General features: G+C 44.9%; 5 protein-coding genes across 7 annotated transcripts; 2 read left to right on the top strand and 3 right to left on the bottom strand.

The window, feature by feature from the left end:
• Positions 1 to 118: 118 nt before the first annotated feature.
• Positions 119 to 1,444, bottom strand: LOC112881219. Its single transcript, XM_025945900.1, has 2 exons — positions 1,224 to 1,444; positions 119 to 1,154 (listed from the first exon to the last, which is right to left on the bottom strand). Exons 1-2 carry the CDS (start codon positions 1,442 to 1,444, stop codon positions 119 to 121), a joined length of 1,257 nt encoding a protein of 418 aa, XP_025801685.1.
• A 4,065-nt stretch (positions 1,445 to 5,509) lies between these two features.
• On the top strand, positions 5,510 to 11,585 carry LOC112881940 (transmembrane E3 ubiquitin-protein ligase FLY2-like). 2 transcript variants are annotated; one of them, XM_025946873.1, is made up of 15 exons: positions 5,510 to 6,073; positions 6,621 to 6,690; positions 7,756 to 7,883; positions 8,160 to 8,275; positions 8,386 to 8,446; positions 8,647 to 8,710; positions 8,790 to 8,867; positions 9,027 to 9,184; positions 9,274 to 9,333; positions 9,431 to 9,524; positions 9,664 to 9,831; positions 10,329 to 10,657; positions 10,879 to 10,995; positions 11,071 to 11,204; positions 11,308 to 11,585. In XM_025946873.1, the coding sequence occupies exons 1-14, from the start codon at positions 5,900 to 5,902 to the stop codon at positions 11,170 to 11,172; spliced, it is 1,719 nt and encodes a 572-aa protein (XP_025802658.1). In that variant the 5' UTR covers positions 5,510 to 5,899; the 3' UTR covers positions 11,173 to 11,204; positions 11,308 to 11,585. The 2 variants fall into 2 exon arrangements, 1 of the variants encoding a protein (XP_025802658.1); XR_003226558.1 differs by having other exon boundaries at positions 5,514 to 6,073; positions 11,071 to 11,227.
• Positions 11,586 to 12,762: 1,177 nt separating this feature from the next.
• Positions 12,763 to 18,795, top strand: LOC112881521 (receptor-like protein 4). 2 transcript variants are annotated; one of them, XM_025946254.1, is made up of 9 exons: positions 12,763 to 13,249; positions 13,994 to 15,052; positions 15,285 to 15,432; positions 16,205 to 16,276; positions 17,017 to 17,088; positions 17,680 to 17,751; positions 17,855 to 17,932; positions 18,110 to 18,313; positions 18,404 to 18,795. In XM_025946254.1, exons 1-9 carry the CDS (start codon positions 13,153 to 13,155, stop codon positions 18,480 to 18,482), a joined length of 1,881 nt encoding a protein of 626 aa, XP_025802039.1. In that variant the 5' UTR covers positions 12,763 to 13,152; the 3' UTR covers positions 18,483 to 18,795. The 2 variants fall into 2 exon arrangements, with proteins under 2 accessions (XP_025802039.1, XP_025802038.1); XM_025946253.1 differs by having other exon boundaries at positions 12,767 to 13,249; positions 18,129 to 18,313.
• A 186-nt stretch (positions 18,796 to 18,981) lies between these two features.
• LOC112881522 (protein C2-DOMAIN ABA-RELATED 5-like) lies at positions 18,982 to 21,256 on the bottom strand. The gene is made up of 3 exons (XM_025946255.1): positions 20,803 to 21,256; positions 19,646 to 19,741; positions 18,982 to 19,517 (listed from the first exon to the last, which is right to left on the bottom strand). Exons 1-3 carry the CDS (start codon positions 20,917 to 20,919, stop codon positions 19,230 to 19,232), a joined length of 501 nt encoding a protein of 166 aa, XP_025802040.1. The 5' UTR covers positions 20,920 to 21,256; the 3' UTR covers positions 18,982 to 19,229.
• Positions 21,257 to 22,293: 1,037 nt separating this feature from the next.
• Positions 22,294 to 23,679, bottom strand: LOC112883362 (probable carboxylesterase 2). Its single transcript, XM_025948653.1, has one exon. The coding sequence runs from the start codon at positions 23,659 to 23,661 to the stop codon at positions 22,393 to 22,395; it is 1,269 nt and encodes a 422-aa protein (XP_025804438.1). The 5' UTR covers positions 23,662 to 23,679; the 3' UTR covers positions 22,294 to 22,392.
• Positions 23,680 to 25,839: the final 2,160 nt, after the last annotated feature.

Below are 25,839 nucleotides of genomic sequence, written 5' to 3'. Positions count from 1 at the left end.
AAACTGGACATACAAACTGACCCTTACAAACTTGACATACGAGCATATAATGATCGCTAGAGAGTACACATCCTTATAATACAATTATTCATTACACATACAAATAAGCATACGCATGCTACTCTGCATTGACTCCCAACCTTACCCACTGGTGCTCAATGAGATCGTACTGCACTTGGTGGTGTGCAGTCCAGTTCCGGAGCCTGTGGTGTGCCTGAATGAACTCGTTCCTTTCTTGAGTGTTGCGGTATGGGACGGCAAGCTGTCCTACTCGATCGAAGCTTGTGTTTCGTGCACCTGGCCCTTCATCTTCGACAATCATGTTGTGCATTATTATACATGCCTGCATGATGGCACTAAGATTAGCACGATCCCAACCGTACGTTGGCCCACGCAACACACCCCACCTTGTTTGGAGGACATCAAACACCCGTTCAATGTCCTTTCGGGCTCCTTCTTGGCACTTAGCAAAGTGCTTGGTCTTTGTCTCCATAGGGTGGCGAACGGTCTTAACAAAAGTTGGCCATTCTGGGTAAATCCCATCGGCAAGGTAGTACCCCATATTATATGTGTTCCCGTTAACAGCAAATGAAACTGGAGTCGCCTGGCCTTGGACGTACGATGAGAACACAGGAGACCTATGAAGCATATTAATATCGTTGCAACTACCTGGCATACCAAAGTAAGCATGCCAGATGTGAAGATCCTTAGAAGCAACTGCCTCTAGGATCATGGTTGGATGTTTACTGCGACCAGTAAACATCCCTCTCCATCCAATTGGGCAGTTCTTCCACTCCCAATGCATGCAATCGATGCTACCTAACATCCCTGGAAACCCACGGTCCTCGCCAATCTGCAGTAGCCTAGCAACATCATTTGTATTTGGGGCACGTACGTAGTAATCCCCAAATACTTTGACGACAGCCGCACAGAAGTGCTGTAGAGCTTGACGAGCTGTGGACTCACCAATACGCACATACTCATCTACTGCGTCAGACGGCAAGCCATAAGCAAGAATTCGTAGGGATGCAACGACCTTCTGAAGACCCGTCAAGGGTGTCTGATGTAGTGCGTCGTATTTGTACATGAAGTATGGGTCGACGGCCGTGACGGCTTCGACTAGGCGCTCCACCACATGTCGTCGCATCCGGAACCTGCAAATCAAAATGTCTTCATATGTTCACGAATCATATAGAATGATAAGTTTGGTATTTTGTCCATACCTTCTACGAAACTGAAAATCATTGTACACAGGCTTCTCGCAGAAGTAGTCCAGGCGGATCCTCGTATCCCCGGAACCATGGTCTCGTGGCCGGATTTCTTTGGGGGGCCTGTTATTCCTACGACGAGATCCTTCGGCCTCCTCTATGGAGACCAACTCAAGCACAAGCTCGTCGTCATCATCAACCATGGCGGTGAAGTCGTCCTCCTCTTCCTCCTCCATCCTCCAATACTTTGCCAACGAGCTTGAGCCAGGGTACGCAGCCATTGGATATATTGTGGTTATGAACAAGCATACATGCAAGAGAGGTTGGCGCACAATATATACTTCGCGAGTAGCCTGCAGAGAATATATTCGCTTCGTACTGGAGCACGATTGCACGAGCAGCACGTAGAGAATATATTCCCGCCGACGTGCCAAAAGTGACAGGATATGCAAGCCGATATGCAGGCCTTTGGGCACGGGCGAAATGCTGGAGTACGAGACATCCAAACGATGAAGCCATGCAACAGCCTTTGCACACCCACGGGCGAACTGCATGCAGATTCCATGCATGCTGGGTACATATATTGTTTTTTAAGTGGATGAAGGTAGTTGATAGGAAATGAATAGAATAATTGGTAGTTGGATATGGAGGAAACATTTAGAGGAATAGGAGTGCGAGAAAAGTTGGAGTAGAGTAAAGAATCTTGCTGATCAGGCTAGAATATTCCTTTTAGAGGAAAAAATTGGAGGAACAGGAGTGCGGATAGTCTAAGACCGCTCCTGACTATGGCCCACATGCCAACCACTGTAAATTCCAGTGCAGCACCGCAGGGGAATTTTTTCCCCAAACGACGTGGGCTCTAGACTAGCAGAGCAGCGTAGCTGTTCGGTGATCAGTGGTTGATCATACCGTAACAGGCAGGGCCCAGATGGCCGATTGACCGCCCGCAACTACTTCTTCCATTCCGAATTATAGATCGTTTTACCAAATTTTAAATATATAATTTTTGCTACGTATTTAGATATAACATTTATCTATATGTATAGCAAAATCTACGTATCTAAATTTGCTAAAACAACCTACAATTTAGTATGATTAAAGTACATCGCGTCTAATTAGCGAGCAACCAAATCCGAGTATCTGGTCATTTGTCCGGTCCCGGCTCGGCAGCCAGTGCGTCTTCACTCCGAGCATCCTGAGGAATTTTCGATGTCTAGTAGCGTATCAGGAGTCCAGAAGAATGACACCACATGCATGTCGGATTAGCAGAACCACAAAACTCGTCTTTCAACAGTACCAATCCATCGCGTTGCTCCACGAAACGATCTAGACGTTGTTTATTCCACGCAGTTATCGTGCTGTTAACTTTAACCGGCAGTACAGGCAGGAGTATGATTTTGATCCACACGAGGAGCCATAGGCCCATAGCAAATGCAAGTCTGTCCAGAGATGTCTCATCGATGGATTTAGGAAACACCAAAACTGACGGCCCATCCATTGCTGGGATGTCTTTCTCAGGCCCTGTTCGTTTTCTACCCTCTAAACTTTAGACCCATCACATCAAAGAGAATCTTGCTATTTAGAAGTATTAAATAAAATATGTTTATAAAACTTTTTGCACAGCTGGGTACTAATTCGCGAGACAAATTTAATGAGCCTAATTAATCCATAATCTGCCACAGTGATGCTACAGTAATCATCCACTAATCATGGACTAATATACCTCATTAGATTCGTCTCGCGAATTAGCAATGGGGTTCTGCAATTAGTTTTGTAATTAGACTTTATTTAATACTTCTAAATGACAAGATTCTCTTTGATGGGACCTCTCTAAAATTTAGACCCCAGGAAACGAACACACCCTCAGTCGTGTACCACGTCATTTTCCTAGCACAAGTAGCAAAAACAATGTAGCAATTTCCAGCTCCAAAGTTCTAGATTTTACCGGCTCACAGCTTCCAAAGCTCGCATGATTTTGACGAGAGACTATCACAGCTTCCAAAGCTCGCATGATTTTGACGAGAGACTTGTCAATCAGTCTTAGTCGTTTTTTTAAAAACTTTTCTAAGCACCAAGGCAGGAGGCTGTTTGATTCGGCAACTAGTTTTAAATCCCGGATCATATGGGATTTTAGATTAAATATAATCTGACTATAAAATTAATTGGGACTAATTCACGAGACGAATCTATTAAGCTAATTAATCTATCATTAGCACATGTTTACTGTAGCACAACATTGTCAAATCATGCACTAATTAGTCTTAATGGACTCATCTCGCGAATTAGTCTCTATTTATACAATTAGTTTTGTAATTATTCTATATTTAATACTTCTTGTTGATGTCCAAACATCTAATGTGATGGAGCTAAATTTTAATCCGAGATCCAAGCGCCTAACAAGAAATCTGGCAAGGAAACCAGCCATGAGTCCATGATCGATGTAGATATACTCGGAATTCACCAATGGACCACAAAACAACAAATAAGGTAAGAGGTTACGATTATTTATTTTCTAAATGGCATAATTGCTAATTACATTCCTAAACTTTGCTCCAAGGGTTATTATGATCCTAAACTACCAAATAGGCCACTTAAGTCCCTCAAATTTCTATTTTGGATAAAAATAGTACCTAAGCTAACTTGGCATACCATGTGTTCTTACCATACCAACAAGGACATTATTTAAATAAGTCATCATGATAAAATGGTAGATTTTCGCTCTTTGATTCACCATACTGGTTGTGTACTAAGTATTATTTATTATTGGACATAAGATTTTGTGGTAACTCATTAACATAGGTTTCTTATATACTATCAAATCCACGTAAATTATTATTTATAATTGAATGAAACAAGGGTTAAATAAGACATCATAACATATTGACTCATCCAAAGACAACTAAAATTGACATGGTATGAATATATGGCATGACATGGTATGGATATATGGTATGCCACATCAGCCCAAGGATTATTTTGATTCAATGTGAAAAGTTGAAGAATTTAGGTGGACTATTTGATATTTCAGGGATTATGTTTAAGAGCGAAATGTACATAGCTTAATTGGTTAGATTTTTCGTAGTAGAACTTACTCAACCGAGCTCAAGTCTTCAACTTCTTTTTTCCTAAATCTCTCGGAGCTCTTCTTTTCAAAGGGGTTCTAGGCCATCTCCAACCATCCATGTAGAATGGTTTTCATAGCATTAATTATACATACCGTCAGATGGAACTCCTAGCTTATGTGACACCATAATAAATAAGAGAGAGTGGAGAGAGTAAGAAACTGGATCTCATACAAGACCTAGTGTCAACATGTAAACCAATACGCTAGACACTACAAGTTATGTATTGGGAGTGAGGTGATGTCTTCTTCATAATAAATGGAGAATAAATATGATAATTGGAGAAAAGATGGTAAATATAATAGAATATAGTTTCTAAAAATGGTTTCTTGGTGATATGACGATATAGATAGGGTTAGAATTGCCATGGGGCACAGGCTCACCGGAAAATCTATTCCTCACATATGCGAATAGAAGCGATTCTATCGTAGAAGAGTCCCCCGTCCCTGTTCATCTTCTTTCCCGAGCCAGGGGAGGGGGGAGCGGCAGCCGGCGAGCAAGGGGAGGGGGCAGGGAGTGGGGTGGGGCTGTCGAGGGGTGGAAGGTGGGGGTAAAGTCGCCGGCGGTCGGGGTGGTGGACCGTGGACGAGGTGGCAGACCTTTAGAGTTCGGAGTTACCGGGGTCCAGGAGGCTTCAATGGCCTCTGCCTATAGAAGAGGAGGGGGCCGAGAGCGGCTGAGGATAGGTGGCGACGACGGTTCGGCTGGCGGAGGGTGAGGCGGTGCGGGAGCGCCGCCGGCCGGGTAGGGCAGGACCTCTGGTGGTATGTGGTCGGCGGCGGGGTGAGGAGAAGACGGTGGCGGTGGACGGACGGCGCGGCGTGAGAGTGGTTAGCGGCGGTGGCGGTGGAGGGCAGCGGTGGAGACGGCGGAAACGCCGCCGGAGCTGGGGAGGCGGAGGAAGACGGGGGCATCGGCGTGGGCCAGTGGATCCATTCCGCTCGCATACGCGGGGAATAGAAGTTCCCCAGGCTCACAGTCCAGCAAACGCGCCTAAAGTTCATCACTCTCCGGTGCGAGAACTTTCGGATGTCCATGATGCCATAAAGAAATGCGCACGAGCCTGGCGCCCAGCCTCACACAGCCTAGAGCTACACACCCTCGCGGACATGCGGGCCTGAGCTGCTCCCACTCCAGGCCGTCTCCAGACAGCCCCGCCGCCCCGAGCGCCAACTACCCCCCACCACACGGAAGGCGGAAATCCCCCACGCGCAGGCGTTGCCTTCGCTTGGCGTCCGTCCGCCGAAACCAAAGTCGCCGTCCTCCCTTCCCTTCCCTCCCCATTCCCCTCCGCCGTCACCTCCCCTCCACCTCTCCACCCGCCCGTTTGACCCCCTCCCCCGCTTGCTTTCCCCTTCCGTTCCCCTCCCCCGCCTGCTCCTCCTCCGCCAGCCGCCCCGTCCTAGGTTTAGCGCTCCCCAGAACCCAACCGCACGCCCCCCCCCTCCCGCGCCGTCCGGAGAGCAGTTGCCTGGCCGCACGCCGCGGGCCCCCGCATGATGGCCCCCGCGACGGCGTGAGGGCTGCGCGCGGTCGTGGTGTGTATCGGGGAGATAGAGAGATAGATAGATGAGGCCCTCCGCCGCTGCCGGCCGCAGCGGCGCCGTGATGAGGACCGCTGTTGTGGGGCTCGTGCTGGTCGGCGTCGCCCTGGGCCCGCCGCTGGCCGCGGCGCTGCGGCCGCTCCGGGAGCGCGTCGCGTCCGCCGGAGCCGCCTCCTCCGCCGGTTTGTGGGGCGATGAGGTGAGTTTGATGCTGCCGTACTTGGATTGGTAGTGTTGGAAGCTATTTCCCCCCATTCTTTTATGCGAGGGGCGGGGGTTTGGTGAATTGGCAGCTTAGGGTTGTTCAATCGGAGCGGACGAGACGGGAACGATGTTTAGTTTTAACTTAATTTGGTGGTGGCTGGTGCCATTTCGTCGACTTACACTTTACTATTCCCTTGGCCTTCGGCTGGATGGTTACCAATAGGAATTGGCTGGGAATCATCTTAGGGTTATCTAATTTAAATAGTCATTTGAACTGGATATCCTGTGTGTTCAGAATCGACTGTAAGATTTGATCCAAGCACTTGTTAGAGTCTAGGGAGTTGGGAGTACCAAAGTGTGCGAGGCATTTCTTTTCTTGAATGATGAGTAGGAGTTAGTTGAATGCCAGCTTTGATTGGTTTTCTTCTATATGTTGTGGGTGGGAAATTAGCTGATTGTAGGCCTTAGGTTTCTAGTAGCATCTGTTACTACCGGTATGCGTGCGACTTAGCTTGTTTCTTGTGATACATGTGTTTGTGCAGCACGCCTTCTTCAAAAGGGATGATAATGATATAGGCCCCTATTCATGGAATATTACGGGAACGTATAAAGGTAACTTCTGTTCTGTTCATATTTTTGTGATGGTTATGCAATACTTGTGTTTCTGTGTTCCCCTTTCTCTTAAAATTTTGTCACTACTTATATGAATAATGTTTTATTTCCACTGCATAAATTAGGATGATTACTTCCAGAAATTAGATATGTTATGTTGCCTGGTACACAATTTCAACAGCAACAACAAAAAGAATGCCTTTTAATCCTATGTAAGTAGGATAGAGATGAAACCTAACAAGGGTCACCAAAAGAATTGACTGGTAGGCAAATAGTATAGAAGGCATAGGAGCATATCCCTTGATTCCTCGAGTTGGTGACATTGCAGTCTTCCAAATTTTAGGACCTGTGATGTATTTTACTCTGTACATTACAGATTTTTTTAAGAAACCAAAATGCATTTATTTTTTAGGCTATTCGATGCAATCAAGTGGTGTTAAATACTATTTTAGTAGCATTACCGTGCATTTTCAAAACTGTGGCATCTCCTTATTCTTCTACTGCTACTCTTTTTCTCCCCTAGCTGTTTAATAGACTTTGTTGTGTCTAATGTGTTTCTCAAGTTTGCATGTAGTCTTCTAAGAGGCTATAGCAGTCTTGTTCTTAGGGTCCATTTGTTTCTACTGTGCTGTGCTCTACTGCATTTTGGATTCTAGTTACTCGTAGGAATCTTTACCATTTTGTTCATGATCATGATGTAACGACTTAAGAAATAGATGTTTTTTAAGGAATTTAAATTTTAAATATAGAAAGGACTGATATTTGAAAAAGCCATCTGAAAACCAAATGAAGCCATTGCCACATGCTTGTCACTCCTATCAAAAGTAGTCTTATGACTTTTATGAATCATATATATATATATATATATATATATTATGTGATCCAGTGTTAAGCGCACTGTCTTGTTTAGCATAGTTTCGAAATAATCAAATAACTTAATAAAATGCGTGCCACTGTTCCACCCTTGAATTTAGCCTGTTCTTGCTTAGCTATAGGTTGATTACTACTTTTTGCTTGTCAGTATTACTTCAATTTGTGTAATAACATCTCCATTTTATGGATTAGGGAGCTGGGCCTTTGCTGGTGCCACAAATGGTTCATCTAGGTTTCTTGAGTTTGTGAAATCTAAAGGTGATTCAGTTCTGGAATTGTTGAGCACTCCAACAAAGATAAGCGGGGTACACTATGTTCAGGTAATCGAGCTCCTTACATTTTTTTGTCGTTCTAGTTAAGCCCACAGGAAATAAATTAGGCGTTTGTTTCATTTCCAACCTGAGTTAACTATAACCAAGAATGCTACTGCAAACCTGGTCTTTGAATGCAGAAGTTACTCCTGTTTAGGTGGAGTAAATAAAATGGCATTTTTTTAGTGACCAGCCTTGAGTTAATTATAATCATGGATGTTATGTGAGCTTGATCCTTTTGCTCTGCATGCTTTACTGATACTTTCCTTACCATGGGGCTGGCAGGGATCAATTACATTCCATGATGTCATTGACAATGCCCACGATCATGGACTGGCTCAAATAAGGTTGGAAGGAGTGTACATATGGCCTTTTAGACAACTTCGGATAGTAGCAAACAGGTACCTGTCTATTTTCTCTCTGAACTGAAGGGCTTTTTGCATTTTTTCCCTCCCATGGAAAGTTTCTTGTTGCCATATGACCTAATGTAACTGTATTTGTCCTTTTTCAGTGGTGCAGATGGTGAGCCACTTCAAGAAGAGGATTACTTTTTGTCAAATCCATACCATTTGGTACGCTCATGAATTTGACTTATTTTGTTGTTCATTATTATTACATGGGTATTATTTCATCATGTATCATACAAAACTATATTTTGCTTCCTGAGGTTTCACAAGCTTCTTAATGTGCATATGTCCTTGTACCCAGAAGATCTCTTACAATTAATGAACATGCGTATAGAATATACTTTTATCTGGTTGGTTTGTAACAGCTGCGGATTTTCTCCTCTCAAGTATTCCAAGAATCTTCTGAAGAGAAGAACCGAAGGAAGAATTGTAAGTTTCAAATTGCATACTCAGTACTATATATCATTCTGCTGCATTTTTTTTATATGTGTTATTTCTTCCTTATCAGCTCTCACATATGACATGGAGAAACACTGTAACACAGAAATAGCTGCTAAGGTGGTTCGCGTGTCATCTAACCCAAATGGTACATAATTTCTTTATTATTAAATTCATTCTTCCACTGTTAATTCATCGCTTCATCATAATTCACATGTGGCAATACTAAGCTTTCAGTTGGTATTTCTTCACTTCCAGTTGAAGCTAAAATAGTGACTGCTTTTGCAAAAACTTTTTGTTTAACTAGATGGCGAGCATGAGAAGTACCGATTGGAGGGTTTGATGGAGAGTCCAGCCGTCGATGATGATGGAGAGTGCTTCTCACCTATCTTACTAAATGCGACTTCTTTGAATGTTGAAGTCTATTACAACAAAGCAGTCAACTACACACTGATGGTCACTTTTGTATCCTCTGGCTGTTTCTTTCCTTTTTTGTTGATTTTATCTTTATTGTATTTTCCCAGTCTCTGAATTCCTTAACTAGGGTACGATAGATATCTTTCCTTCAAGTTTTGCTGTTGATTAGACAAATGGAGCATAGCAACACTCAGTCCGTAAGCATTCTTTTTCCGAAGCATATAACAAACAAAACCGCTTACAGTACATGACTTCCAAGCTGAGTTGCTTGAGTTGCTTATGTATTGCCTACAGGGAGCTGCTAAGGTTTCTATTTTAATGATTGGCCAACAAGCTATCATGGATGCATATCTCTGTCTGCTCCACCTGACTGCTGGGATATTGGTTGGTGAGTCTTATGACTTGAATAATTTATTTGTTTTGCCACTTCTGCATGAGGTTATAGTTGACTTATATTACCATTTTATCCTGTGGGTTTTTAAAATTTTATTTTAGCTTACAGTCTTCTTACATGTAACTTTCTACAGAGTCGCTGTTTAACGCCTTCGCAACGGCTGCATTCTTCAAATTTGTTGTATTTTCTATTTTTGAAATGAGGTACCTTCTTGCCATATGGAAAGCAAGTAGGCCTTTAAACAGCGGAGAAGGTTGGGAGATAATGAGGCGAGAGCTGTCTGTTCTTTACAGCCGCTTTTGTAAGTACCAACTGCACCCATTGGATTTGTTTCACACAATGAATCATGGCAGTAGGTCAATAAATTCGAATCAACTTAGTTTGCATAAGTGCATTAGAATGCTTCTTTCCATATATTTCTTGCTAGAACTTACATGTGCAATCAATCCGGGGTTCGAGAAGTATAACATAAAAAAATACTTGGACAATACTGACCCTTCTAACTGGTTCTTGTCTACAACATATCTTTGCTGTCCCATTTACCTGCTGCATGAAAATGGCAAGTGAGATGCTACCCATGTGTAAGTCGGAAGGCGAAGTACCTGATGTTTGCTATCAGTTAAAGCCTGGATATTCTGTCAGAGCCATTGAAGTGATCATTTCATTTGTCAACTTGAAACAACATATATTATGTCATTATTCTGTATATGCCAACCTAGTTTGCATTTTCTGCATACTTCAAGTATTTATTTTTTCACCAACTATAAGCTATTCTTTAATTTGGTTTGTGTTCTGCAGATGGTATTCTTTTGGGAGGAATCCTCCTAATGTATGAGTTGCACAATTTCTTGCGCCCACTTCTTCTCCTGATGTACTCCTTTTGGGTACCCCAAATTGTTACAAATGTCATCAAGGATACAAGAAAACCTCTGCACCCACAATATATTTTAGGCATGACAGTTACCCGCCTTGCTATTCCACTGTATATATTTGGTTGCCCTAGTAACTTCATGCGCATTGAGCCCGACAAGAAATGGTGCATAGCTGTTACGGCATTCATGGGTATCCAAGCAGCAGTGCTTTTGCTTCAGCACTATCTTGGTTCTCGCTGCTTTATTCCTCGCCAGGTAAATATGTCATGTTACCATGACACATGTATTCTATTCTGTTTCATCCTAAATGTATTTGAGTTGTCATTCTTTAGCTAATTTCCTTCCTTCAGAAGATGTTTTAGTTGCCACTCTTTATGTTTCACTGTTAAGCTGTCCCTTATAAGATACTCGGCATGCTTTATTAGTATCAGTTTTTAGTGATTAATCTGATGTGTCCACTTTCTACTCTATTTCAGATCCTGCCTGAGAAATACTGCTACCACAGGAAGGTCGAGGATAGCACGAATCAGCCCATTGATTGTGTTATTTGCATGACTACAATCGATCTTACGCAAAGAACAAGTGAATACATGGTAACTGTGCAATATTTCTGGCATTTGACTTTGCAGACAGCTATTACAGGGCACTCACTGTCCTCCCTCCTGTAGGTGGCACCTTGTGAGCATATATTCCACTCAGGCTGTTTACAACGATGGATGGACATCAAGATGGAGTGCCCAACTTGCAGGCGCTCCCTACCGCCAGCTTAGATGAGGGCTTTGTACCATATAGTTAACAAGAAGTAGGTAGCTCAGCTTATACAAGGTATTATGTCATCCTGTACCTTTTCCCAGAACATTAGTTTCCGTGTCCTCAATTTTGATTGGGTATGTTTATGTTTATAGGTGGAAACTGAGGTACAATAAGGCGAGGCTGGAACTGCATGAAAGCTATCGGCATAACTGTAGAAAAGTTTTATGCTATTGACTTCAAGCGGTCTTGTGTTGTACAAACTATTGTGTCAAGCGTCCCAAGAAGAATTCGTCCTTTGCCGCCCATGCGGTTTTCACTGTGGCATGGCTTGCCTGCTACCAGTATTTCAGTCCTGCATTTTGGTTTGAGCGTTGTACAAAGGGTGTTAACAATGTGAAAAGGGTTCAAGATGTGATGCGTTCTTCACTGTTGCTGCCTTGCTGGATGTGGTGGGTACATTCGGCGTCATGAGCAAGGTCTGTTTCAGTCGGTGTCATGGGACTCATTCTTCTGTCCCTGGCAGATCTTGTTCGTCCGATCGTGACGTTTTCAGGTTCGAGATATGCGAAGCGAAGAGCAGTTCAGCAGCTGGTTGGTTGGTTGAATGGGAAATTGAGGCTGAGTGTTTCGTGTACGATCCTGCAAACCTTGTGTTTGCTCGTTTGCAATGGTTTTGCTTCCAGGAGGCACTGGCGCATCCGTAAGCATTTGTTTCCTCTCATGACATCATTGAAATGCCAAACTGGCGCCGCACCACAATTTCGGCAGCCTGTCCTTCGAGAAGTCGTGAGGCGCACGACACTGCACTACCCAGCGTCAGATTCGGGCTCGCGTAACGCGCCGCAACGGCCGGCTGTTGGGGCCGCGCCGCGCACATGCCGGCGTCATTGCCGGCCGGCACAGCCAACCACCCGCGACCTCGAGCGACGCCGGTCGGTGGTGGTCCCTTGCCGCGCAACCGCGAGCGGGAGCCGGGAGCGGAGCTGGCCGGGACGACGCGGTTTCCCTCCGAGCTCAGCCGCTCGTCTCGTCATCTCCGCCCGGCGCCCGCCGTGCTCGTTCTCGTTCTCGTTCTCGTTCTCCTTCGGGCTTGTGCTGCGGCGCCCTCGCACGTGACGTGATCCGCGTTGCCGCTGCCGACCCGTCAGCTCAGCCCTCAGCTCCTTGCTAGGTTGTTCCCGCCGTCCTCTGTTAGCACGTGACCCACCAAAACCAGCTTTGGCAGCTTCGGCGTCCGGCTAGATTCGGCCATTTAACTCATTTATTTTAGTAAAGAATGCAAAAGTTTTTTTTTACTATTTGGAACACAAAACTTTCTGCAGAAGGTGGCCTACAATTCCCGTCAAACTCCGGTAAAATTATTCAGGGACTACCGGTCTAGCTTGAATCCTGAGCCACGTTCCTCGCACTTCCGTTGTCCGTGGCATCTTGCCTATTTTTCTATTTTGAAAATCTGGGCTAGACATTCATTCTCACACCCAGGAGAATCCGTGCAATTCTTTTCAAATCCTCGGGGTGGTGGCTCGTGAGTCGTCATCAAGATCCAGGGACAACGTGAGCTGCTCCACTAGAACCCCTGTGCGGCTGTGCCCAAGCCAAATAAAAGGGGGGAAAATAAATCCAGTGACCGCATCAACTCCTCTCCTCAATCGCCATTACTCCTGTCATAAAAGCAACATTACTAAGCTCCGTCTAATCGCCATTGCTCTACTCATTCCTGCTCTGCTCTCAAATCCACACAGCCCATTTCGATCCTTTAGGCCTTCACCGGTGGAGAGAAACAGGAGCAAGGCGCGGCTGAAAGAAGCACGGAATTTCTCTCGGTTTGTACGGGGATACAAGTTCTACCGGAAGTTCGTGCAGATTTCAGCGTGCTCTGAAGGGAAATCTCATCTGCTCCAAAGGCAAAGGAAAAGGCTCGTACTTTGAGAGTTAGTGAAAGAGTGAGTGAGAGAGAGAGAGGAGAAGAAGAAGAGGAGGAGGGGGACGGAGGCGCAATGCGGCAGAGATCTCCTGCTGTGCTGCAGCTGCGGCTGCGGCTGCTGGCCATCTCCGTGTGGCCGGCTTTTCTTGGTGTTCTTGCGGCAAGCAAAGGTGAACTTTCTTGCTCCTTGCTTCCACCTAGATTGAGCTTTTGTTCCCCTGTTGAAATCTTGCTAAATGCGGCATAGTGGCTGCCAAGTTCTTGCATTTATGGCCGTGCTGATGTATTGCATCCGTAGCGAAATCTAGAACTTTCCAGTCAATTTTTGTGTTTATTTTGCTTTCTTTCTTCTTTCTTCTTATCTCGAAATCCGGCAGTGCTAGATTCCTCCAATTCCTAGCATAAAAAAGGAAAAAGTTCGCCCCAATTGTTCGAGTTTTGGTCTAGTGTTGCAATCGGGACCAAATAAGTTGTTCTTTGGTCCCAGCCCTGAAACTTTCCCAGAATATACATCTATGTTTAGCTCTAGGTCCATTTCTGTGCTGAGCATCACCTCCGCTTTCTTGCATTTTGGGCCGTTGACGAGATGAAGAACTGAGTCTTATCCATTTTGAGGAACTTGATATTAGTTTTTGCCCTTTCTTGCTGACATCTGCATACATTTGCTAATTTTCCCATCTTTAAGATAAAGCTTGCTCAAGCTAGGACTAAATAGGAAGGGGGCATGTCCGCATGTGAAACTAAGTACGGATGAAGAAAAGCAAACTTGCAAACCCTTCCCTTCAGTTTACTAGACATTCCTAATTCAAAGGAACACTTGCTCTGTCTATCTAACTCACACGGTACAGCGATTTACACCAGTTGGTTGGTTCAATTTCTCTGTCTTAGGATTTTAAATGAATGCTTATTTTCAGAACCATTTACCATCCGTATAAGCTGTGGAAGTTTTGATGATGTCCGAACGTCGCCTACAAACACATTGTGGTACAGAGATTTTGGTTATACCGGAGGCAGGTTTGCAAATGCCACTCGCCCGAGCTTTATCATCCCTCCGCTGAAAACACTTCGTTATTTCCCACTATCTGATGGCCCTGAGAATTGCTACGACATCAACAACGTTCCCAATGGGCACTATCAAGTCAGGCTTTTCTTTGGCTTACTGGATAATCCTAGTCTTGACAGCGAGCCAATTTTTGATGTTTCTGTTGAGGCCACCCTATTCAGTTCTTTGCTTTTGGGCTGGAGCAGCGATGATGAGAAGACATTTGCAGAAGCTTTGGTTTTTGTTCAGGATTCTAGCTTATCAGTTTGCTTCCACAGCACAGGTCATGGTGATCCATCTATTCTTTCTATTGAAGTTCTCCAAATTGATGATAATTCCTATAACTTCAGCCCTTCATTGGGAAAGGGGACAGTACTTAGAACAGCCAAAAGGTTGAAATGTGGCTCTGGAAAGCCTGCTTTTGATGAAGATCTGCGTGGTATCCGTTGGGGTGGGGACAGATTCTGGTTAGGATTACAAACTTTATCATCCAGTTCTGATGATCAGTCTATATCAACCGAGAATGTTATAGCAGAGACATTGCTTGCTCCGAATTTTTACCCTCAAAGCCTATACCAATCAGCTATTGTGGGCACTGATAGGCAACCGAGCTTGTCCTTCGAAATGGATGTTACACCAAACAAGAACTATTCCGTATGGCTTCACTTTGCAGAGATTGATAATGGTGTGACTGCAGAAGAGCAAAGAGTATTTGATGTACTCATCAATGGAGACACTGCATTTAAGGATGTTGATATAATCCGGATGACAGGAGAGCGTTTTACTGCACTTGTTCTGAATAAAACTGTAGCTGTCAGTGGGACAACACTAAAAATCATCTTACAACCTGTGAAAGGAACCCGTGCCATTATTAGTGCCATTGAGGTGTTTGAGGTAATACCAGCTGAAAAGAAGACTTTGCCTCAAGAAGGTTGTTGTTTAATACCCTCCAAACTCACTTGCCTGTTGTTTCTAGCACTACAAAACTTGATAGTGATTGTTTCTAGTCTTCTATTCGGAATCTTGCAGAGGATCATCTAACATTGAAAATTGAGAAGGTTAAAAGACCATTTGGATATACATAGATTTTATTGAACTTAATAAGTAACATGTTGCTATAATGATTATCATGTATAAATCTTTTTGTTTTCAATGACCTACAGTGAGTGCATTGCGCACATTGAAGGGTTCACTTGGTCTTCCTCTTCGATTTGGCTGGAATGGTGACCCCTGTGTTCCACAGCAGCATCCATGGAGTGGAGTTGACTGCCAGTTTGACAGCACCAAAGGGAATTGGATTATTGATGGATTGTACGTCTCTAAATCATGCGGGTCCATGACACAAATATCGATATTTTTATGACTAGTTTGTTAGAAATCTCGTAACAGATTCTGTTTTTTTTTTATCATTTGGGGAACTGAGAAAACCTATTCACTACTTTTTTTTTTTCATATAACGTCAAGCGATGTGCTGTTATACAGATACTATCATCTTATTTAGTTCAAGCAGAAAAGTTATATGTGTTAGATGCATTCTAGTGACTTCACATTATACAGAGGTGTGTGCAAGATTAAACTGATTCCCGAACTTGATTGCCAAGCCCAACAAACAGAAAAAGCTCAGCACCAAGAATAGATTGCAAAGTTTGAGCAAATGAGCATACTAATCTTTAACTGAATGCCCAATTTTTCCTTGAGCTGACACCAACTGAGACACCCTATATTTGAGTCCTAAGGTATTTTTTAAGAGAACTTGAAGTAAGAATTCTAGTGACTCCAGGCATTACAAATATTGGCACCTTTTTGTTGTATTATGCATTCAAAATACTGCCTTTATTATTTGCAATGTCATCCCATGTGACATCCTGCAGGACTGATCAGAGATACTAGTTGATTTGAACAATTTAAGTTCTTCTATAGGATTGTTTAATCATTTGGATTTTCATGATTTTTTCTTAGCTGTTGAATTGTCATATTTTAGAGGCTTAACCAGAACATTTTTATTTTCTATATGCATTTTGCATCAGTGGTAACTGATATACTTTTTGCTGCAAGTATTTAACACTGCTCCTTGAATATGCAGAGGTCTTGACAACCAAGGTTTAAGAGGGGTTATACCTGGTGACATATCTAAGCTGCAACATCTGCAAAGCATGTGAGTCTTTTTGTACAACACTGACATGAAGATATGACCACTTGAAAACCTTCTTTGAAGAAACAATTTTTGCTATCTTTCAAGTATATTTTCTGCCTTCCATCGACAGACTTTTTGTTAAATTGGTTGGTGGATGAAACACTATGGCATTGGACCCAAACATCATTGGTTTAGCTTTTGAAAAACATAGCTGTTGCACTTTGTGTGTGTGGGGGGGGGGGGGGGGGGGGGTGATTTTCTCAACTACTCTTGTATCAACTGGTAGGATGAAGGTCACATATTAAGAATACTCTCTGCAGTTGTTTGTTAATGCGTGTATTACAATAAACCATGCCACATAGAGGACCGCTGGAATTGTGTTGAAGCATCAATAAGCAATGTAATGCCGTTTTCTATTTCCTCTATGGCATCTGAAAATAGATTTGAAGGGCAATACAGAAAATCCGAGATGATGTTATTATGCACATGCATGGAAATCAACTAATTTTGTTGAGTTATTTAACATACTTACAATAATTTTAACTATATGACTGATTCTTGTTTCATATTTTGGTAGTAAAAAAACCCTGCAAACTCTTTCCATTAGATGAAGGCTAAAATTTTTAAAATGTGAAAAATGGTTGGATTATGGTCCATCAAACCTAAACCCTAAATGGAGTTACCATGTTCCTTACTGTCATCAGAATGTACTAGCATTTCTGTTTAATCTGACAGAAGTAACTGCCTATCTTGGTCAACAGAAACTTGAGCGGCAATAGCATAAAGGGGAACATTCCAACCTCTGTTGGTACTATCTCTGCTCTGCAAGTACTGTAAGTGCACTTTACTGCTGTGTAGTTCAGTGTCTGATATTTATGTTCTTTCTTGGACAGTCTAAGCCATAATATGCCGTTCTGGTGAAATGAAGAGTATGAAGCATTTGTTAATGATATTTCCATATTCATTGTGTTTCCAGCTGTTTGATGTATGATGCTAATTGATCTTGAATAGGTGGGTTGTAGGGCAAATTTATTTTGTTGGCAGAAATATTCGCATGCAAAGTAACAGTAGGATACAGGACATCAGAAAAGATGATTGCAGTTAATACATCTTGCATCATCAAATTAGAATTGCCAGTGACCCCTGTACTTCATGATTATTTATTTATTGTGACTTTTCAGGCTGCTTATTAGCTGCCAGCAGGCCCGGAATTCAGCTCATGTTACTGCCATTTCTTTTTTTTGCATCTTGCGAGTTGTGGCGTATTACAAGTAGAAAACTAAATACTGGTTCAACTGGAATTCAGCTCATGTTGCTGCCATTTCCGATACCTTTTCTTTCAAATTTGCTGGAACAATTTTTTTTATCACTTAGATCAAATAATTGGTTTCGTATGAAACTGACTTTTGTAACTATCTTCACAGGGATCTGTCATACAATGAGCTTAATGGATCTATTCCAGAGAGCCTTGGCCAGCTGATGTCGCTGCAGATATTGTGAGTGGATTAGTTATGCATGTTACTCAGTTCTGGATTGGCATTTCAAAATTGTGATTTCCTTCCTCTAAATCTAAATTCTAAAAGAATTTCTCATATGCAGGAATCTGAATGGCAATCGTCTGTCAGGAAGGGTTCCAGCCAATTTAGGAGGAAGGCCTCTGCACAGAGCTAGATTTAAGTAAGAAAGCATTCAATTTGAAATAAAATACCTACCCCTTTGAAGGTTCTCACTGTACATGATTGTGTACAAGCTGCCAAATTTTTCTCATGCATAACATCATTTGTACCATCTTGTACACATACCTGAGTTATCATTTACTTGAATACTAACTTGATTGGTAAGGTAACTTGATAGTTCTGCAACAAAATTGCAGCTTCACCGACAACGCTGGACTGTGTGGAATTCCTGGGTTACGAGAATGTGGCCCTCATCTATCCGTGGCTGCAAAAATCGGCATGGCTTTCGGGATGCTTTTAGCTATTCTGTTTCTAGTCGTGTTTGCAGCGTGCTGGTGGAAAAGACGGCAGAACATTCTCCGCGCCCAAAAATTAGCTGCAGGTAAGAAATGTGAACAGTGATATGACCTTAAAGCAATGATCTACAAAGATTTGGGCTGTAATAAACCGACTTTACTGACATTCATTGCAGCAAGGGAAGCTCCTTACGCAAAATCAAGGACCCAGTTCACCCGGGATGTGCAAATGACAAAGCATCAGCGCCCGTCTGAAAGCTCTCGAAGCAGCAACAATGAAAGCTCGCCACATTTGCTTTCCTAGCTAGGTGACAGACAGAAACACTGCAACAGTGACTTGGTTTGGGTCCATTCTTCTGTTCTTATGCTCCCTTGCAGGTTTGAAAGACAATTGTACATACTAGCTAGGTCATGAATGTTGTATATACTAGTATTTTTTTACACTCCAAAACTTAGTCCAGGAGAGGTATCAGATGAGAGAAATTACCCACTTCATCCTATTTGCTGTTACGACTACATCCGTTGAATTCTCCTCCATTTTTCAATCATGCTTATTGTCAGTTCTGTACTGATTGATTGATCCGAAGTTCTGCAAAAACTGTTTTTTTTTTATCAGGAGCAAGACCGCTGCGGTTGGCCAAACCTGAATTTTCAGTTTTTGTTGAAGCATTTTTTGCTGCTGCTGTACATGGTACCTACTGATAAATGGAATTGTGCCAACATGGTCAATAAGGCACATTACTGCAGTATGAAATTGACATGCCTTCACAACATATATCTCTGTGGATCGAGAAACGGCGGAAATTATGCGGAACCAAACTGAAAACAGAGCATTGCTCCCAGTAGCATAATCCTTCCGAGTACCTTACGAATTACACATCCATGATCTCCTCAGGATGTTTGCTTATTTTGGGTACCTCGTAGTAGACGGAGCAACATTTACATTACTTTTTTTTCATATGTAAAACCAGCTGGGCAGGCGTCGCCGTCCCACCGGAGGGTTCACCGCGCGACGCCCGGGATGTTGACCCAGTGCAGGTGCAGGACGAGCTCGCCGGTCTCGGTGTTCCTGAGCCTGAGCACGATGTCCTGGGATACCTTGCCGTCCTTCCACGTGATGTGGCTCTCGGCGGCGAAGCAGTTGGCCTTCTCCGGGTGGATCGTCTTCATCACCGTGCCGTCGGGGACGTCGCTCAGGTCCCGCTTGGCGATCTCCACGAAGTCCAGGATGCAGAACTCGGCGTCGCCCATGCTGTCGTCCTTGGTGAACGTGTCATGGTCGAAGAGTTCCTGACGTCAACCAAAGCGCCAGAGGCGAGGAGTTCGACCTCTCATCAGGGGTACAGTGGCGGCCTGGAAAAAGCTGAAGGCTGCTGCTGCATTTTATTTGTTCATGGAGATGATGGTGATGAACTTACAATCTTGACCGGGTGCATCATGTTTGTGATGGATAGGGTGAGCTCCTCGTTCCATTCCGGGTTGATTGTGTGATATTTTATACTTGACTTCACTTTCTGCGCAATATATGGAAACAAATTCCCACGTAACATGTTAAAGGACTAAGATGCAAAAGGTGGCAATGCAAGAGATCCTTAAGAATAGAGAAGTACACATAAACTTTCGCGGGTTATAAAAAAAACAAGAGTTGAAAAAAATAATTCTTTGCTGGGCAGTGAAATCAGTGGAACCAGTCGATCAGGCTCATAGTAATTAACCTTAATTTCCATATAAACTGACTGTAGCTAAGGTACAAAAAATAGGTATTGGTAGGCTATAAAACACTTGAATTTTCCTTGGCTAAGGACAAATTTTGGCACAATTTAAGAGAGCAAAATTCAAATTTTGGGGATCTCAAAAACACTCAGACGAGATCTAGCTTTTCCTGGAAAGGTTTTTCTTTAGTTCGCAGGGGACAGGTTTGATCTATGCATGTATACTAAGAAGGAAAAATATAGGTACAAAAATAAGTAAAGTTTTCTTATATCCTGTGTGCTTTTGCCACGTGTTTTGACAAAGTCCACCAGGAAGGGCAAGCCCCTAAAAATCTAAAATCCATTCCAAACAGAGGAAACTGACGGCTTCGCATTATTATCACTAAAATGGCATCAAATCAAACTAGATAAACATTATGTCACAACATAAATAAAAGCCCCTGATTGCATAATCGAGCAATACACATTCTTGTTCCTCCTTGCTGCTTACGGCACTGTATCCCCACTATCTCCTTTTCCACGACTGGCTGTTAGCACCGCGCGCCCTTGCTGCCTCCTCCCCTCTTGCTCGTAACCCTAGCCTTAGCATGGCCTGGCTCCCTCTGCCGCCCATCTCGTGGGAGACATCCTGCCTGATGATGAACTCCCCAAACTCTGATTCTAAACGAGCCTCTCACCTTTCCTTGCTTCCTTCTTTTGTTGTGGTCAAATGCTACGAGGTGGAATTGGCAAATGGCAATTCAACTGCAACGAGATGGCTTGGTGTAGGCCATACATAGCAAGATCGAGAGGGAGACGAAGCTAGGGATCGGGCGAGGGACAGCATGGTCGGAATCGGAGCAGGATCGGAGGCGGCGGTTTACCTGCTGGCCGAGGCGGAGGACGACGTAGGGGTCGCTGCTGTGGGTGAGGGGGTCGCAGATGGCCAGGTGCACCCCTCGCACCACCCGCACCTTGAGCAGCCCGAGCAGGCACTCCATCGATCGATCTCCCTAGCTCCCTCGATCTCTCTGGTCACGGCAACAAGAGCAAGCAGCTAAGGGCGGAGGAGAAGCTAGCCCGACCGCCAGCTAGCGGAGGACGACGACAGGCGCGGCGGCAACACCGGAGATAAAACTAAACCCGGAGACGACCGCCAGGCACCAGGCTCGGTTTGGCCAGCGCGAGCTTGGGGAAGGAAAGGCCGGGATGCAGGGCTGGACGGCAAGGGCGGGGAGCGGTCGGCTGGGCGCGCGTGCCCGCGCATGCGTACATGCTGGGGCCTGGGCCTGGGGCTGGGGCTCCCCAACGACCGTCTCTACTCCGCTTCTACCTGGTCCATCCGTTTCCTGTGGCAAATCTTTCTTGCCAAGTACGAACTACGAAGTAGCAGCGTCTGAAGGAGGCGCGACCTGCGGCACCTCGCCATCGCCAGTTGTTGACCGCCGGCTGATAAACTGATCGCCAGAGAAAAAAAAAGAAAAACAATAATGGAGTTCGTTGCTGCTGAAAATTATCCTGTGGGAGACTGACACGTGCTGATAGAAGATAAGATTAGACTTGCGTAAGAACCATGGAATATATTTTCGTAGGTGTACGTCATAAATATTGATACTCTTTTGTTATAAATTATTTTCATAGTAAAATGCACCTCCGGTCCTCGAACTTGGCTCAGAATATCATGCTGGTCCTCAAACTCCCAAAATACACATTCAGATTCCCAAACTTGCTAATTGTATTATACGAGATCCAAATCACAGATATTTGGTATTAAATTAAATCACATGAGTGCTGACTGGTATTGAAATGGACCTGATATGTGGAGCCCACATAATCAGGTCCACTTATATTCTCTCCATCTTCTCTCTCCCCAGCTCCATCTCCTCTCCTCCTTCTCACCGAGGCTGAGGGCCCACATGTCATGTCCACATCGTCGTCTAATCAGCCTGCCACTTGGACACATTTGATGGAAACTATGGAGATTTGGACCTCCTATATAATAATTAGCAAGTTTGTAAATTTAAATATGCAGTTTGGGAGTTTAGGAACCGGTATAACACTCCAAGACAAGTTCGAGGGTCGGCCATGCATTTTACTCTTATTTTAACGAAGCTGTAGAAGCTCGACGGAGGCTACCGGAGATTGTAGTAGTTCATACGAAGAGAGAGCGGTGCCAGCCTATGACTAGAGCTTGCCCTGCTGGCAAGACGATCTGGACATTAGGCGGTTTTGTGTTTGCACGCATCAGAAAAATTATTATTGTTCGGGAATGTAACTTTACCTCTGAGTAATAAACCAAGGCTCCTTTTTTTAAAAGAAAACATACAGTTTAACTTAAGACATCAACACAAACTACTAATAATTCCTAGTTTTATTTCACAATAATTATACAATGAACTGATACATACAGTTTAACAATTCGTAACCAACATGACACAAGCTCTAAAAGGTTTAGAATGCGATGGCCATGAGCGCTACAGGCGACTCTTAGCCACAGCGGTTCCTAGATCTGCTGGAGCAAATGGGCGCCTTTGGATCATCTCACTAGAACTGGCTAGGCCGATCTCTAGTTGAAAACTTGCTGCCGCCGCCGGCGGCGTTGGGCGTTTAGCTGCCAAAGCATTCCGTGCCTTCAGCCCTGGGCTGTCGCTGACTTCCATATCTGGTCCGTCACCAGACGCGGCCCTGCCCGTCTTGCTCGTGCCCTCCCGCGCATGCAAACGCTCCGTTTCGGCGTCGGCGATGACCGACGGCGCCCACCCGTTGATGAACTCGGCGACGCGGTCCATGAGCGCCACGGCGCTGGCGCACTCCGGCCGGTATAGGTGGAACCCGTGGTCCTTGCCCTTGGACTCCACGAGCGTCACCTCGCGGCACCTGTCGCCGCGACGCAGCCACGCCGCGTACCGGCACCCGCGGTCCCGCACCACGTCCTTCGCGGCGACGCCGACCAGCACGCGCCGGCACGGCAGCGACGCGACCTGCCCGGCCGGCGGGCTGATGCGAGGGTCGTCGTTGCCAGCAGCGCCGGCCGTCAGGAACGGCCAGAGGGTGTCCACTAACTCCGGCGAGAACACCGGCCCGTCGTGGCGGTCCGTTTCGGCCGGCAGCCGCTCGGTGCCCCAGAAGAAGGGCTGCAGGAGGACCATGCCCTCGATGTGGATGTCCTCACCGTCGGCGGCCACACGCGCCGCCATGCTGTGCGCGATGTTCGCGCCGGCGCTCTCGCCGGCGAGGAACATGCGCGTGGGGTTGGGGTCGGCATGGAAGGCGAGCCAAGGGTCGGAGCGGGAGGCCGCCCACCGGAGCGCCACCCACGCGTCCTCGTAGGCCGCGGGGATGGGGTGCTCCGGCGCCAGCCGGTACTCCACGGAGACGACGAGCACTCCCGCGCGCGCCGAGAGGGAGGCGGCGTAGCGGTGGAACAGCTCGGAGAAGGCACTCCCGGTGCAGAAGGCGCCGCCATGGAAGTAGATGACGAGCGGGAGCCTCCTGCCCGCCGCGACCGCGCCGACGCTGAGGAAGAGGCGCGCCGACACGCCGGTGGCGGGGTCGATGACGACGTCCCTGGTTGCCACGCCGGTGTCCCCCGGATCCTCGGACGCCGGCACGAAGGTGTCGGGCATGAGCCGCTCGACGCGGCCGGATTTGTAGGTGCGCAGGAACGGGCGCATGTCATCGACGATCTCAGACTCAGCATTCCTAGTAGCCGGAGCACTATTGATGATTGTTTGCGTGGCCATGGGCTGCTGTATGTGTGCTCGAGCACTTGACTCTGCTCAAGCTAGGTTTACTTCCACCATTTTGGCTCTGCAGAAGTTTCTTATATATGCGTTCGTGTCATGTTACAGCATGTCACGTTTTATTTTTTATTCAAACATTACTCTACCAACAACCAACCATGTCACGCTAGAGAATTAAAAACAAGACAACGAACAGGCAAACAAGTATGTCACGCTAGTAAGAATATCGTGCTAATTTTTTTTAGAAAAAGCAATACAACAACTATGCATGTCACGCTAGAATTTTTTTTAAAAGATTTGGAGTAAAATCCAAAAAAAAAAGGTAATCTCTTGCTAATTTATCCTTTTCTTTTTAAAAATAATAATTATGGGTGAACTATTACCTCCTAGTTCCAAGATCATTTTGAAGTACCGTAGAAAAGCTATTCTTATATATACATATGTAGTTGTATGCTAATGTTTATTGACACATGAGAAAAGTGTGGTCGACGGGAATAATCTTCTGAAACGTCACCGTATCAAACCTAACAGCTAACACGGCATGTCATCTTCCGTGTTGGCTCCTGTCTCGATTAAAAAAATGTCCCTCATGGCTTTTCCTATTTCGTCAGATGGTTTTTGGCCTTAACGAAACATTTCGGGTTGTGTTTAGAGGGTGCCGAATCCTTGCTCTATACATATGTCATACTAGGTAAATATGCCCGTACGTTAATATGTCCGTACGTTACTACGGATAGAGTTAGTGTAAATATCGGATACGTATAGTTGTCCATACATTAATTCGTAGTGATCTACATGATCAAGTCGTGGACGGAGGAGGGTTGGTCCGACTTGTATACGGGATGGACTAAAGCTCATCTATCAATGACACAGGGCGGACCAACCAAAAATTTAGGTGAAAATTTTATATGCTTTAAAAATAGATATAGATATGTAGGCAGGTTTTGTTCATTAGGTGTGCAGTTGCACATGACATCAGTTTCAACTAATGCAAACTTCTACTCGGAGAGGAACAAACAATTTCTTCAGTAGAGTCCGGGAAAAAAAAGGAAGAGTCAACTAATTAGTACTTCCTTCTAATTATTAGTCATTTTAACTTTTCTAGATATACAAATTTTACTATGCATGTAGACATGACGTATATCTGTATACATAGCAAAATCTATACATTTAGAGAAGCTAAAACGACTAATAATTTGAAAATTTGGGATGGAGGGTGCAGGCAGGATACACTAGCAAATCAAGAAAAAAAATAGTAATATTTTAATAAGCAAATTGCCTAGGGATTGTGCGTGGCGTTAAGTGTCCACGTTTACAGCACAAAGCTACACCACTGGGTGGCCAGATGGATAATCATCAGTTCATCAGAGAACATGCAAGGTTTCTCGGTAGTTCAGAAAAGAAATTAAACAAGCCACATGTGTGCCAGGGAGCTTCAGCTGATCATAAAAACCAGCATCATACCTTCAGAGCCACAACAGCAGCATATTTTAGCTGGCAAATTGTGCAAGTTTGATGGTACTATGTTGCGTCGCGTGAGGTCTGCATGTTTACACCGCGAAGTCAAGCAAAACGTACACCGTTGGAGGCCAATAATGGAGGATTAAGTATCCATGCATTAGTACGTCTTTGTTATATATAATAAAATTTCACAACTTGATAATAAGAACTTCAATGATCCAGCTGTACAGGCCTTGTATGATACTCTCTCCATCCCGTAAAAGGATGACGCCGTAGTTCATTTCAAAAAGTGTCTAAATATTTGACGTCGTGACTTATGGAAAAAAACATTTACCACTTTTGCCCTTATCACTCCAGCTCCGTCCCGGAGAGCTCGGCCTCCGCTGCTCCTCCCCGACCCACGCTGTGATAGTTCGGCCTCCGCTGCTCCTCCCCGAGCCACGCCGCCATCTCGCGCGAAATCGCTGCTCCTTCCCCGACTCACGCGCCAATCTCGCCGCAATCACTCCACCTCCGCTGCTCATTCCCCAATCAGACGCGTCGCTTGGGCGGTGCGGCGGTCCACGGAGCTCGTCTCGCTCGGCCTCCGCTGCTCCTCCCCGACCCACGCCGCGACAGTGTCGGAGGTGCGCGGGCTCAAGAAGCGGCAGCTGCAGGAGGAAGAAGAGGGAGAAGCCAGGGCGGCAAACTCACCAGCGAATCGTGCAGTGCCGGAGC

Source organism: Panicum hallii, chromosome 2 (genome assembly GCF_002211085.1).
Source record: "Panicum hallii strain FIL2 chromosome 2, PHallii_v3.1, whole genome shotgun sequence".
NCBI classification, from domain to species: domain Eukaryota; kingdom Viridiplantae; phylum Streptophyta; class Magnoliopsida; order Poales; family Poaceae; genus Panicum; species Panicum hallii.
The sequence above is the reverse complement of the archived record's forward strand: the minus strand, read 5'-3'. Positions and strand labels throughout refer to the sequence as shown.

Excerpts from the sequence above, each read along its gene's own strand:
- LOC112881219 (XM_025945900.1), bottom strand. The coding sequence starts at position 1,444 with ATGGAGGAGGAAGAGGAGGACGACTTCACCGCCATGGTTGATGATGAC. Across the intron at positions 1,155-1,223 it reads GATTTTCAGTTTCGTAGAAG|GTTCCGGATGCGACGACATG; the intron begins GTATGGACAAAA and ends TTTGATTTGCAG.
- LOC112881940 (XM_025946873.1), top strand. The coding sequence starts at position 5,900 with ATGAGGCCCTCCGCCGCTGCCGGCCGCAGCGGCGCCGTGATGAGGACC. Across the intron at positions 9,185-9,273 it reads ACACACTGATGGTCACTTTT|ATATCTTTCCTTCAAGTTTT; the intron begins GTATCCTCTGGC and ends AGGGTACGATAG. Across the intron at positions 9,832-10,328 it reads TGTTCTTTACAGCCGCTTTT|ATGGTATTCTTTTGGGAGGA; the intron begins GTAAGTACCAAC and ends TGTGTTCTGCAG.
- LOC112881521 (XM_025946253.1), top strand. The coding sequence starts at position 13,153 with ATGCGGCAGAGATCTCCTGCTGTGCTGCAGCTGCGGCTGCGGCTGCTG. Across the intron at positions 13,250-13,993 it reads TGTTCTTGCGGCAAGCAAAG|AACCATTTACCATCCGTATA; the intron begins GTGAACTTTCTT and ends GCTTATTTTCAG. Across the intron at positions 17,933-18,128 it reads CTGCACAGAGCTAGATTTAA|CTTCACCGACAACGCTGGAC; the intron begins GTAAGAAAGCAT and ends ACAAAATTGCAG.
- LOC112881522 (XM_025946255.1), bottom strand. The coding sequence starts at position 20,919 with ATGGAGTGCCTGCTCGGGCTGCTCAAGGTGCGGGTGGTGCGAGGGGTG. Across the intron at positions 19,742-20,802 it reads TCCTCCGCCTCGGCCAGCAG|AAAGTGAAGTCAAGTATAAA; the intron begins GTAAACCGCCGC and ends TATATTGCGCAG. Across the intron at positions 19,518-19,645 it reads TGATGCACCCGGTCAAGATT|GAACTCTTCGACCATGACAC; the intron begins GTAAGTTCATCA and ends GGTTGACGTCAG.
- LOC112883362 (XM_025948653.1), bottom strand. The coding sequence starts at position 23,661 with ATGGCCACGCAAACAATCATCAATAGTGCTCCGGCTACTAGGAATGCT.